Source organism: Saccostrea cucullata, unplaced genomic scaffold (assembly GCF_032062105.1).
Source record: "Saccostrea cucullata isolate Sc308-1 unplaced genomic scaffold, CSIRO_AGI_Scuc_v1 ctg142, whole genome shotgun sequence".
NCBI lineage: Eukaryota > Metazoa > Mollusca > Bivalvia > Ostreida > Ostreidae > Saccostrea > Saccostrea cuccullata.
Genome location: NW_026939327.1, coordinates 327,203 through 340,895, shown reverse-complemented (window position 1 = coordinate 340,895; position 13,693 = coordinate 327,203). Strand labels below are relative to the sequence as shown.

The 13,693-nt window shown below is 33.2% G+C and overlaps 1 protein-coding gene across 3 annotated transcripts in view; it reads left to right on the top strand.

The window, feature by feature from the left end:
* Nucleotides 1-13,693, top strand: part of LOC134252848 (1-phosphatidylinositol 4,5-bisphosphate phosphodiesterase epsilon-1-like) — a 130,338-nt gene that overhangs the window by 62,517 nt on the left and 54,128 nt on the right. For 2 of the 3 annotated variants that reach the window (XM_062735395.1, XM_062735394.1), the window contains exons 1-5: nucleotides 2,117-2,255; nucleotides 4,620-4,810; nucleotides 5,522-6,220; nucleotides 8,595-8,841; nucleotides 12,302-12,456. In XM_062735395.1, coding sequence (XP_062591379.1) covers nucleotides 2,117-2,255; nucleotides 4,620-4,810; nucleotides 5,522-6,220; nucleotides 8,595-8,841; nucleotides 12,302-12,456 — 1,431 coding nt within the window. Of the gene's footprint in view, nucleotides 1-2,116; nucleotides 2,256-4,619; nucleotides 4,811-5,521; nucleotides 6,221-8,594; nucleotides 8,842-12,301; nucleotides 12,457-13,693 lie in introns of those variants that run through there. The other variant, XM_062735393.1, reaches the window with a different exon arrangement.

The following is a 13,693-nucleotide window of genomic DNA, read 5'->3' as shown; positions in this document are numbered from 1 at the left end:
TAAGATGAAAAAAAATATTTCCCTAATGATTTCTTTCAAGTCTTGTAGCAAAAAGCTGGCACGGATAAGCAGAATCATTGTTTACCGCCATTGCTTGCGCGAACATCGCAATGTTTGTGTAATGCCCTTTGTGTTTATACCAGAGAAAGTGCTTAAAATGTTAATAGCTTTGTAATGGAATGCACAACTGTTTAATTAAAAATACTTTCAAGAAACTGGGATTCTCAAATGATACATCTCTCTCTCTCTCTCTCTCACTGCGTTTGAAATTTTAAGAGATTCTCTATTAGAATTATCAATAAATACAAAAGAGCATAACTTTTTTTCTCAGTTTACAATGTTATAATTTGAAACTGCAACAGGTCAAAGTTCTTCGTCGAAACTCTAAACAAAAAAAAAAAACAAAAAAAGTATAAGGTAAATAAATTTTAAATACCAGTGCATGGATGTACATGTATGTATCATTAAAAGGAAGAATTGGAGACATTGCTACAATGTACATGTATATTTGTTCATTCTTGAATAGCAAATATTTTCATTAATTCACGGATTACATGTATTGCTATTAAAATACCTCAAAATAAAGAAAATGCTGATAAATCGTCGATTTTAAAGCACGTTGAATCCATTTTGTATTATAGAAAACACGATCCCATATCTGAGTGAAAAACAATTAAGGACTTTTTCAGTATTTGATGTCAAATTGATGTGTAATTTGTCTAGCTGTGTAAATATAATTTTTATGAAACTTCTGATAATCCAGCAACATAGAGAAAACAAACCACCCAAACACGCTCCAATATCAGCGTGATTTATATTCACGTCATATTGTGTTATCAAAAATCTTCCACAAATAAAAAACGATTTCATTTGAAAAGGAGGAAAATCCAATTGTTGCGTGCGATTTTGCATTCCATTGCTATTGCATTTTTTCAAAGCAGCAAAACAAAACAGATTCTACAAACCGATTCCGGTTAAGTCCGGGAGCAAAAAATAAAAAAGCTCAAGTTCAGGTCACCGTGTTCTTGTACATTGGCATGTAAACCTTCGAGGACTCGGGCACTAGTGTTGTATGACTGGTGACTACAATTAACAGTTTGGTTCAAGGTTATCGTTACAAAATATAAATTGTCATCGAAGTGTAAAAATGGCGTAGTTTCAGTGGTTGCTGGACTGATACTTTGTTATTTATCAATTTTTAGAAGATGTCTTCTTATTTTGTTCTAAATATCAAACGTTTACTACACGCAAGTCTGCGATACAAGTGCGTGTATTACGTGTAATTAAGTCGATCAGGAACTGTCTATTAAAAAAGTAATACCATAGAACAAATCCGCATTGTTTTTGCATTCATCTCTAGGTAGACCTGGAATAAAATGATTTTAAAATATTAAAAGTTGCAGACAATGTTTTGATTTTGACTTTGTGATCATGTCCTTTGGCGGGCAATAAAGATGGACGAATCATCTAAATAGCACAACATTGACGGAATCAATATCAATCGAGCCATCCACTTGTCCCCAAGGAAAGGAGCGTTCGTATTTAAATCTTGGAGATGTATGTCCAAACATCCATTTACTATTATTGCAACATGATATGGTACATTGTTGTGTCTAGAAATTTATTAATCATTTTCTCAATGGAGGCGCCTTTGTGAATTAAGTTATTCGTATTCGTCAATTTTAGAGAGAAAGAAAATATAGTGTTTGATGTGGCGTTATGTTTTTGTTGTGTTGAGGACTGTTCATCAAGTAATGTCCTTGGATAAAAAACTATCTGTTGATGGGAAAATTTTTGAGATGATTTATGAAAATTGTTCTGTTGTGATTATTTGAGGATTTTAAACGAAAAGAGTGCGTTCGATTTGTTTTTCCAGACACTCCATGTGAACGTTCAATCATTTTCATTTGAGGTACTAATATTGTTTTAACTCTGTATGTATATCCCACTACTTCTGTGTGATTTTGCTGTTGACGAAGAGTAACTTTTTTGCTTTGATTACTAGTACGTGCGTAAGTTGTCTTAACCTTTTCCCGACACAAAGTCACGTGATTACTTCTTTCCATTGAATTAACTCTGTATTCACACACTGATATCTGAATACAACGAAAAGTTCATGTTTCACGAGAGAGCGTCTTTCGGGCTGATGGAGCCCTGGGTATGCCACAGGGATGTAATCTACCCCTCTGAGTATGATCAGACGACGGATCAGTGCCATAAATCTTGGAGACGCAGTCACTCACTGAAATGGCCGGGTAAGGGTCACCATGGTCACAACCTAACCGAGGTTACAGACTTAAAATTCTCGGAATTCAAATTCTGTCCAGTGTCACCACAAGTAAATTTTAATTTGTTTGTAAAGTTTAACATTATGATTATAATTTTATTGATTTAATTTTTTTTACAGACCCCTAGCCCTGGATCACGAAGCAGTTTAATAAGAATTTGTAGATTCACAATCCTGAGTCTGAAGGTTTTGTCGTAAAAAAAATCGGAAAAAATGTCCTACCCTCAAATAAAATAACACGTGGGTTTTAGTTGAGGGTGGGATTTTTTTTTCGGATTTTTTTTTTACTATAAAAAATTCAGACTCCTGTGGTACATTGTTTTAAAGTTTAATTAATGAAAACCGATGAATAATTTATTAACATTTGAAAATTGTGATGTCTTGAACTGTTTCTCTTTTATGTTGTTCATTTTTAATTTTCAAGAGTCAGTAGGCCTATATAAAAAACATCCAGTTTATGAATAATAGTGTAGTCTGACTGCTTCGTGATGTGCAAGGAGGTGACGATTTTTTTTTTAATTCGGTGTAATCGATGATATGTTACGTTCACTGTTTCTATTATAAAAACGGATGCTTGCAGTTTAGATTTTTGTAATTTTCTTAATAATATTAATATATATAGAATGGGTCTTTAAAGGTTTACATAGTGAAAACTAAGTGTAATCGAACTTCTAGGCCTAACTAAAGGGTTTTAGAACAGTAGAATGTCCCTGGATTTAACTACAGTACTAAAAGCTATCGGTAAACGGGACATAAAAGTAAATGTCAAGAAAATTTCTATGCTTGTAAATTTAAAAATTTTATTACTCATTAAAACCCGAAAGACTTGCATTAACAGAATCATTATGGCATTTCAATGACATACAACAGATTGATCTCGAATTTGAATCGGGTTCGTAATGCAACAAAAGAGGACAAGACCCGCGAAGGTACTAATTTCTGCGTGTCAGAAAGCTGCAATGTACTTATATCTGCATGTTTCATTTCGATACAGCAATTTTCAGCAATGCTCCTAGATTCAATTTTCTTTCCATGCCATATATGTTATTGTTATGATGTATCAGCAATTTAATTCTTTCAAGGTTTGGTAATGATCAGGTCGTGTCGTATCCATTTCAATATCACCCTTTGGTTTTCACGGCGGCTTCCCGCCACAGTTTTCATTTCGTTCTATTGTGTCTTTACATGTTTCTATTGGTCTTCCTTTGGATTTTGTTAATTTTATCTTTCATGTGTCCAGGAATTATTGCCTTGGTCACGTGGCCATTATCTGCTGTTTGAATTTTGAAACACGGACTTTTTCTAATAATAATAACTTATAAATTTGTTTCTCTGTTAAACACTAACAAGCAGAGTAAGATGATTTTCAAAGAACTGCTACGAATGCATAGCAGCATTTACAATATATTTAAATGAGTCCTTTAAAGGGCTTTTGCAACTCCACAATACTATCCCAGGGGTCATGAATATAACAGTTTTTGAAAATGCTGCATAGCTCATTACATCAATTAATATATTGTAAATGCTGCTATGCATTCCTAGCAGTTCTTTGAAAATCATCTTACTCTGTTTGTTAGTGTTTAACAGAGAAACAAATTTATAAGTTATTATTATTAGAAAAGGTCTGTGTTTCAAAATTCTCATATCAGTGGCTCCGGGAACAGGTCCTGGAGTTAGGGTTGGGTTCTTTTATGATCAAGTATTAGGTTATTTACTCTGCTTGTGGAAGAGTTATTCACTTTATAGTAATAATTAATCGATGTAAGTAATGCAATTAATAGGTAAACTGAATTAAAGAATGACACAAGAATCTTTAATAAATGTAATGTGAAAAGTACTTTTAAATTACTAACTACTACTTACTTAGTTTTGAATAGCAAGGTAGACTAATAAGTGAATGAAATAAAATGTAAGACAGAAATACTTAATATGTACGTTAAATATTATTCAAATTCCAAGAGAGGTGAGTATGGTAAATAATGTTGAATGTATTATGTGTATATACATGTGTACACTGTAGTATATTTTCTGATGAAGCACTTTTGTGCCAGTCCTAATGCTGATGATGAGTGGTATTTAGTACTGTCATAATAGAGAGTGGTTTCTGAGTTGTTGCTAATTACCAGACTGACTATTTTTATGATCCCTGGTCATCCTATTTTCTTGAGTTTCACTGTATTTTATATTGTAATTATTTATCATTCTTCGAATCCTTTACAGTAATGTACACAGGTGACTGTTAAGGCCCTTGGGCCTCTTGTTTAAAAGAAAAAGTCTTTTCATTACAGACGTTATTAGACTTTTTATTGGCTAATTTTTTTGTTAATTTCAGATAAGTCGAATCTTGAAGAGGCAGAAAGGACCCTGTATGCTCTGAAGAAGTTAGCAGCCAACAAGGAGTGCATAACATCGCTTTTGGATGGACTTACAAATTACATTAGAATTGTGCTAACACTGGCAGACAATTCCGAATATCCATCAGTAGAGAAGGCCATTAACGAACTACTTAATCAAATATTGCAGGTAATATTCAACTGACGGGAATTTTTAACTTCATTTTGCCGTACAATAGGATTGGAAAGTAATCACATTTCACAGAAAATTTATTGGGTGATTTACACTTTGTGCGAAAATAAATCTGTCAGTATGTGAGTGCTTTGGATAATCAAAACGTTTTAATTTTCCATGCCTCTTCATGAATATGGTCGAGGCATACACTGTTTGTCATGTATGTCTTCTTTCCTTATGTCCTCAGATGTCTCTCCATCCATCAGAGTCCTCTTTACTCAGTTTTAAGGTGCATTGCAAAATATTTTGAAATTTCAAATGTTATACAGTGGACCCTCATTTATCCGGACACTTTGGTTCCCAGCCAAATTGTCCGGATATGTGAAGCATCCGGATATCTGAATCACCAGTTAAACAAGACAAAATAACATTTAAAATTTTCGTTCCGTTGAAAAATCGTCCGGATACTGAAGCATCCGGATATCTGGCGTCCGGATATCTGAAGGTTCACTGTATTATGTTGAGTCTCCATTGACCTTGACCTTTTTTCCTTAAGATACAAATCAAAAAATATTTATCAATTTAATCATTTGGGTGAGCTCTTTTCCACAGGGTAAAAAACTTGGACTTAGATCTTTCCCTTTGACCTTTGAACACACTTTTGAGTTTTCTTAAATTTTCATTTCACATACAAGATTTTCATCACAATTTTCTATATTATTTCAGACTTGTTACGAGCAGCTTCAGTTGACCCAAGACCCAGATGAAAAATATGAGTTATTCATTCAGTTATCCAAACTCCTCACCGCTTCTTTGGAGCTTCTTCGTGGCGGACAGTCGTTACATTTCACCGCCCTTAGCATTGTCAATAGGATCATTGATATGTGTATTGTTCATAAAAACTATGAGATTCCTTCTGCTGTTTCTCAGAGTACTATACGAGAGTACCTGGATCAAGGTAGTTCAGACACTTTACACAAAAGTCCTAAACACTCGGGAAATAATGCGGCCAAGCATGAGGATGGTAGTGGTGCTAGTGCCGCATTTAAGCGGCCCTTCGCAAACTTTCAGAAAAGTGGAAACCACGATACTCACTGTGATAAAACTGATGATGGTGCTGACATGGGGAGAGTTAATCTCTCTCCCCAGTTTAGTTTTTCCCCATTGGAAATCTTGACTTCCTATAATCCTAGTCAAATTTTAAGCATTTTACATAACAGTATCACCATGCACAAGCGAATTATTGGGACACGACAAAAGTGCACCCCTAGTACACGACTTCGGACTTGTACGCATCACTGTTTACAGATACTTAGTGCTCGGATTTTAGTTGTGATGAGCCATGGGTCGTATGTTCAACACCGGATTATTGCGGATGGACACATTAAAACACTTGTAGAGGCTTTAGATCCAAACCATGATCCAGTAAGTTGCACTCACTGAAGTCCGCTGTTTCTTAATGTATGTTACCCTCAATATTTCGAATCTTCATAAAATATACATATCTTATTTTTGAATGTCTAGAGATTTATAAAACAAAAAATATTATTCATTTCCTTATTTAACGAGGCCCGATCTAGTTGAAAATTACGAAAATGGAATGATAAAAAATTTTAATTTTTGGAAATATACTTGTGTATTTTATGCTTAGAAAAATTAGAATGAAATTGTGTTACCTTGCCTTTATTGTAGTGAAATGGGGGTACTCTCAATATACGGACCATTTTTCGTGTTTTTATACACAATTACATACTAAAACTCTTCAATAAACAAAGAAATTTACAAATTAAAAAAAATATATGATGGAATTCTTTGTTTTTCACATATGTCATGCAATTTTCATTCTTCTTATAAAAAATGAAAAGAAAATTGGAGGTAGCCTTTATTGCAATGAAAAGGGGGCATGTCAAAACACAAAATTTGGATTTATTCTATCCAACTACGTATTTTATAGGTCGCTATGGGTTAACATAACACCAACAAACGATTGCAATACTGTATTAGTATCTAAAAAATAAATAATTCTTACATTATGAAATAATTTTCTCGCCATGCTTTATTTTTCTCTTAACACGCAACGTTGTTTTACGTGGAAAAAAGGGGTAGAGGGAGGAGGGGGGGGGGGGGGGGTAAAGGCGACAAAAATTGCGATTTTTACTAATATGTTATATATAGAAACATAAAATATTTCGGGGGTTCAATTTAAATGATTTATGGACTTATTGTATTTTTTAGAATTGAAGATAATCCATGCATATTTAAGTCCGCAATATAAAAAAGAGTGTGTATAAACACTTCAACATGTTCAAAGAGAAAGACTAAAATCGTTTACTTTTAGTTGCAGTGTTTGTTTTTTTAAACTCACAAATTGAAATGAAACAAGACAAAATTAATGAATCTGTACCAAAAAATTGATCCCTCAAATTAATTAGGTTCCAAAGTTGTTTATTAATTTAAATATTTAAAAAAAAAAAAGAAAGAAATGCCAGCTTTCAATGCATAGTCTGTAGAATTACCAGGTAAGCAAGATCAGCGAAACATTTTAGCGCAATTTGACGTCATTTTAATTGTGACGTTATTGTGTTCAATTGTGACGGCAGTCAAGGGTATTGTGATGTGCCTGGGTCGACGCTGCGTAAAAACGTATGCGCAGATCAAGCAGATCGGGCCTCGTTAAGTTTTAAAGATAATCGAGATGTATTTAAATCAATGTTTGTTGCAGTTTTAACATTTAATGAATTTCTTTTTTTCCTTTTTTTTTTGGGGGGGGGGGGGGGGGGGGGGGCAAATGTGTTATAGGAAACATCTGTTGAACTAAAATGATTGATGCATTTGCTTATTTACATTAAAATGGCAATAAAGAAAGAAAATCCGATAAGCAGATGGTGTATAAAATGTAGAGATTAATTAACAAAAGTAATTTGATGTTAGACATTGAATTTAACACTTGATGCCTGTGTAGCACATATAGAGAAACTGAGAGGAGGTTTTTTTATCAGTCTAAGTACCAATCATGGCATTGATTTTTGGAAGGACAAAATTAATTTGATAATATAGCAGGTGTCATCTCCAGGACAGAAAGAGGATGTAAAATTTCCTCTCTGATTGGTCAGATAATCAGACTACTGGTCTGGGGAGAGTTTAGATGTACTTGTCGGAGATATTATTTGATATTTATCCATTTCCATCTCTCAGATTCTCCCATTATCAAAAAAAAATCGTGGGATAAATTAAATAAAGTGGGACTATACAAATGTATATCCATTCCATGCTATCAGTATCTTGTCTTGATCAGCACATCATTAAGCTAATATAATAATACATTTACCGGTAAGCAGTCATGAAACTAATACTTTCAGTACATATGTACTATATATAAATTTATTTATGTAGACATGCACATCTAAAATAGTTTTATTGTGTACAAATAGATCAATAAACATTGAAAAGAAAAAAAAATTAATATATCATTCTATGATGGAAAAAAAAAATTGCAGGTTTTTTTGCTTATGCTTGTTCTTAGTTGTCCTTCAAAGTTATTGATATGCACATAATTATGAGGTATGCAGACTCTAACTTGTGACTGTTTTTCAAATTCAAGGTTAAAATTTTCAGTCCGAAAGGTTGTAATATGTTAGAATTGACAACTGCTGCAAAACCTATGCATTCAACATTTAAGTTGATTTAATTAATGCTAACACTTTAATGACCTTCTTTGCGTGCACCTAGCTGTCTTTGAACTTAATCTTTTACTGTATGTACTTCGATCAGTACTGTACATGCAATATTTATTTTTCAGCACTTACTGTGTCTCCTGCTGCAGGCTTTGGCCTCTATAGCCCTGAACCCCCACCATCACCAGTCCCTGAACGATGCAGACATTTCCGACATGCTGATGCAGCTTCTACTACCATCTGATGAGTGGTACTACACCAACCATAGTACTAAGTATGCCAAGTACATCAAGTACCACGCAGCACGAATACTAGTGTACATGGGACTGTTACATAAACTTGGAGGTCGTGTGGACCTGTTTGATAGAAAGTGTAAGTAAAACTATTGTCAGGGACTAAGGCTGCATGTTGTCACTGTATGTTATAAACTATAATGCTAGCATATATGTCTGGAATTCAGGGTTATTGTAGCCAAATGTAGAAGATCGAGACTCTAAAGTCCAATTAAAGGAAAACAGTTATCTTGTTGGTCATTACTTTGGCTATTTTGTCGTAGAATTTATAAATTTTGTGCTTAATTTTACCCCCTCCCACACCAAAATTGTATTTTTGCTTCAGATTTCTAGTCTCAACAAATATATGACAGACCAATTGAGATTAATGCTGAGTGATGCACATTTCTAATTATGATATTTTTACAGGCTCAACTAAATATTTCTTTCAAATTTGATATAGGTTAAAAAATATGATGATTATTTAAAACAGTATTTTCCTAGATAAGTAATTTTACCATATTTACAGTTCCCTGAGTTCATCAAGTTTGTTTCTGCCTTACAGTTAGTAGGTACATTTCACTCCCTGTTGCATTCTACAAAGAGACATGATTATTTGAGAATGATCTGATTAAAATCAGCTTTTTTTTTTTTCTCCAATAAACAACTTGATTTAAGCTGGTCAGTCAGTACTTTTGCTTTTTCATTTTTTTTCTCTATTGTTGCTGTATAAACTAGCTAACCTTTTCAGAATATCTATAATAGAAATTAACCTCCAAGTTGTCTAGAATTTCATGAACAGAGATTTTAATGCCAGTCAAACGGATAGGTATTTAATCAGCAATATTTATTTTTATTTTTCACCCATAGTATAATATATGCTGAAGGAATATAATGCTTGAATTATTATTGAAGAATTTCAAATGATAATTAAATATACTTTATTCTGAAACAAGGTTTTTTTTTTTACTGAAATGCAGTTGATTATATTATGTAAGCTAGAATGTTTTTTGTCCATTGCCTATACTTCTCAAGATCTTTAGATATACAGATTTCCTGATGCTAAAACGTGCCAGATATAATGCAAATTCAGATATCAATAACCTCTGATTTCCAATTAATATCCTTGAATTCCAAACTTGTTGATCACACAGACAATTAGAGTATGGATAAATGTATACAAATAACATGAAAGCAGAACATAATCACAGAAAATTTACTCAAGCGAGTGCTAAAAGGGAATAATGCAACTCGGTCAACAAATCAAATAAGTAAAAAGCAAATGCTTGTCAACATACAGAAAATGGCCCACAGCATAATAGAAAAGCTACCGAGATTCCCCAGGAGTCATTAACATTGATTCCCCAATCACAACAGTCCTCCATAGATCAAAGTACGCTACAATACAGCAAAGATGCCGACCATGGCCCCCGTGTCTGGACGTAGATTTATCTGGGGTCATTGCCAGGACTTAAGCAGTGGACAAAGATAAATACAACATAATGACACAAATTAACCCCCACTGAAGCAGATAAAGCTGTCTCTGATGGTCAGGCAGTAGAAAGGGTTCCATATGCTGCTGCAGCCATCCAGTTGTCATCTTGATAGATATTATAAGGGCCATTAAGGGAATTGTGCCTCAAAGAAACTAGGCGGTAATGGATTGTATTTAAACCTATAGGGTATGAACAGGCCAACTGATGTAAATTAGAGGATATATGAGAAAAATACTCTGAAGCACAAAAGTTCATCTGTAGAGAATGGAAGTACTAGTTAGGTTGACCAAAATTTTACTTTTGAAATTTGTTACAAATTGTAGAAATTCTAGTGAGGAAAACTGAAATTTGAATCAGCTGTAGTATCATTCCTCCTCATTTCCAAGTTACCTACATATTTAAATACCGTATATGTGGAAATTTTAGCGAGACGCAAATTTAGAGATTTCTACCTAAAATCTGGTATTTTATTTTTAGCGAGAAGTTAACTTAGCGGTTTTGAAATGCTAACTAAAGAAGCTATTGCAAATAATACACAATTAATTTTTAGTGATATTCAATTTTAGCGATGTCAGCACCCTAGCTAATAATGCCAAAATTAAATCCTCGCTAAAAATTCTACTTATACGGTATGTAATAGTATTATAGAAACAAATTTTGCATTATTTGTTTCATGTAATCACTGTCACCATCCATTTATTTCCAAAAGTTAACATTTTCTCTCCTATCAATGCCTATTACATCAAACAAGGTCATCATAACCCATGTATTGATTCTGTTTTGACTTAACTGTAGATTTTTATGGAGTATTTTTTATGTATTAATTATTTAAGATGTACACAGTTTCAGAGTGAACCCTTCATTTTTACACTATTTAGGTCAAGGAAACAGGAGGGTTTTTTTTATCATATTCAAAGAAATTATTGAACATATGAGTTTAAACACTGTCATGTACTTTAAAGATTTTAGCTGGGTTACAGTCAAGATCACTTAGCGGCTAACCTAGCAATTAGGTGTTAGATATCTAACTGTAGCTGCTTTATATCAGATCTTGATTACGAAATATATCTTAGTACTTAGGTAAAAAAAATAATTAAAACAAATCAGACGAATCAAGTGAAAAAAGTATGTTTACATAAAATTAACATTTAGTTATACATGTATATATATATACCGGGTATATATACTTAGAATAAAAAAAAAACAGCAGACTTTTTATGCAAGTTTTTCTGTGATAAAAAGTGTATCTAAGATTGCAATCTTTGATTTGCTTTACTTAGGCATCAAATATTTATGTGAATATCCCTATGTAGCCTATAAAGCTAAAAATATGTCATCCAGTCTTCACAAGCTCATAGTTCTAGGTCAAGGCTACACATACTGAAAATGTATTATATTTGGCGGAATTTGATTTTTGAAAAGTTAGCGAAGTTTTGATTTAGTGCATTTCTTAATGTTCTTATTTATGTATACATTGTATATGTGCAAGACATTTAGCGTTTACTTGAATTAGCGGATTTAAAGTTTCTTTCTGCCAAAAGTGCTAAAAAAAATACACAGCCCAATACAATACATTTTCAGTATCTGCTATGAACTTGAATTTACTCTCAGTATTTGTTAACTATTCACATTTACCCTTAAAAGTCTAACTTAATTTTTTTTCCCCCAACTCTAAAAATAAATATATGTTATAGAATAAATCTCGAAAGAACAAAAAATCCTTATAAATTAAGTTACTAGTATATGGCATTGGGAAATATATGTGGTAAATTTAAAATTCTAGTCATTTTTGTGCTAAAAAATTCATGAACACTGCTGAAATATATCTTGAAAAATATATTGTAGTGTTTGTTATGATCTAGGACTGATTTTAATTAATATTGATGTACAGTTCAGTAGTTTAACTGAAGATATACTGTAGCATAGATCTATACTTTCCTCCCTTTAATCATTGCAGCCATGAAAGTAACTTGCTGTTGAAACTGACACCACTTTCATCTTTCTATATTTAGACAGATTCTTGATTAACGCTGTGGTTTAACCTTTCCATTGGTGTATTTTTAGTGTTTATGGACACAGACACCAACTCCCACCTCCAAGTCCACTCCCCTGAGGACAGTTTTATTGAGCTGATGGCGATCGGGAGGGTGGTGATGTGGAACGAGAACCACCACCTACAGGCGGCATCCCTAGAGGGGCTGGTGGCGGAACTCATCGAGGTGGGTCCACTGGCTCCCACTTAGTACAAAAACAGTTAAAATGTTAAAGCAATTCTGTTAGACTTTGATATAGTAATGTACAATCAAACTTAATTGGTTATAAAGAGCTTGTTAAATGGAGGAACTCAAGCTTTATAAGGAAACTTTTATGAATATCAATTAAATAATCTTGGATATAAAGAAGCAAAATTGGAAGTCCAACTCTTTATAAAAAAGATTTACATAATTGCCATTGCCATAATTCAGCTGCAGTACGACATGTTGAATAAAATTGTTCCCAAAAAATAAAAATGTTATTTTGCCCATATTTTGAAGGTAAAAAAAGCTTAAAAGCAAAAAGAAATTGCATTTTGGTCTGAATGGTCTTTATAATGAAAAGGATAAATTTACACCCATCCCTTCGAGTTTGAGATAATGGGATTTGACTGTATGATATAATTGTGGCATTATTCTATAAATTAAAGTATTCATCATTTGCTATTTATCTATTTGTTAAGAATGTAATAAAAATACAAATGCTGACACATATTTTAACTATAGATAAACTATTCAAACAGCCTGTTAGGTAAGCATACATAGGCACAGACAGACATTAATTGACATAGACAGCAGCTCTGGCATACTCTCATGCTTAAGCTCAGCAGTTAGGCTTTTTTAGTGCAATTGAAGAATCATGTAGATAGGAACTTGGAACAGATATTTTGAAACGAGATTCTTCAAGTGCATGTTTTCCTTTAGTTAACAGAAATATTCAGGCTCTTTAAGTGAGAAAAAAAGGTCAATAAAAAAACTATTTGATGTACTTTAACTGACCTGTTAGAATTTCTCCTTCCCAATCATTTTGTAAGGTACATGTACTTTAAACTACATGTATATATTTCTTTGTTTTGTTTATATAGGAAAATTCAGAGCGTCTTTTTTTATATATATATATATATTTAGCTCACCTGAGCCGAAGGCTCAAGTGAGCTTTTCTGATAACATTTTGTCTGATTTTGACCAAACTTAGTACAAAGCATCCTTGGGTGAAGGGGAATTTAAATTGTTAAAATAAAGGGCCAAGTTCCCTCACAAGGGGAGATAAATAAGACGAAAATAGGGTGGGGTCATTAAAAAATCTTCTTCTTAAGAACCACTGGGTCAGAAAAGTTGAAACTTATATGGAAGCATCCTAGGGTAGTGTAGATTCTAAATTGTTCAAATCATGACCCCCAGGGGAAGGGCGGGGCCACAATAG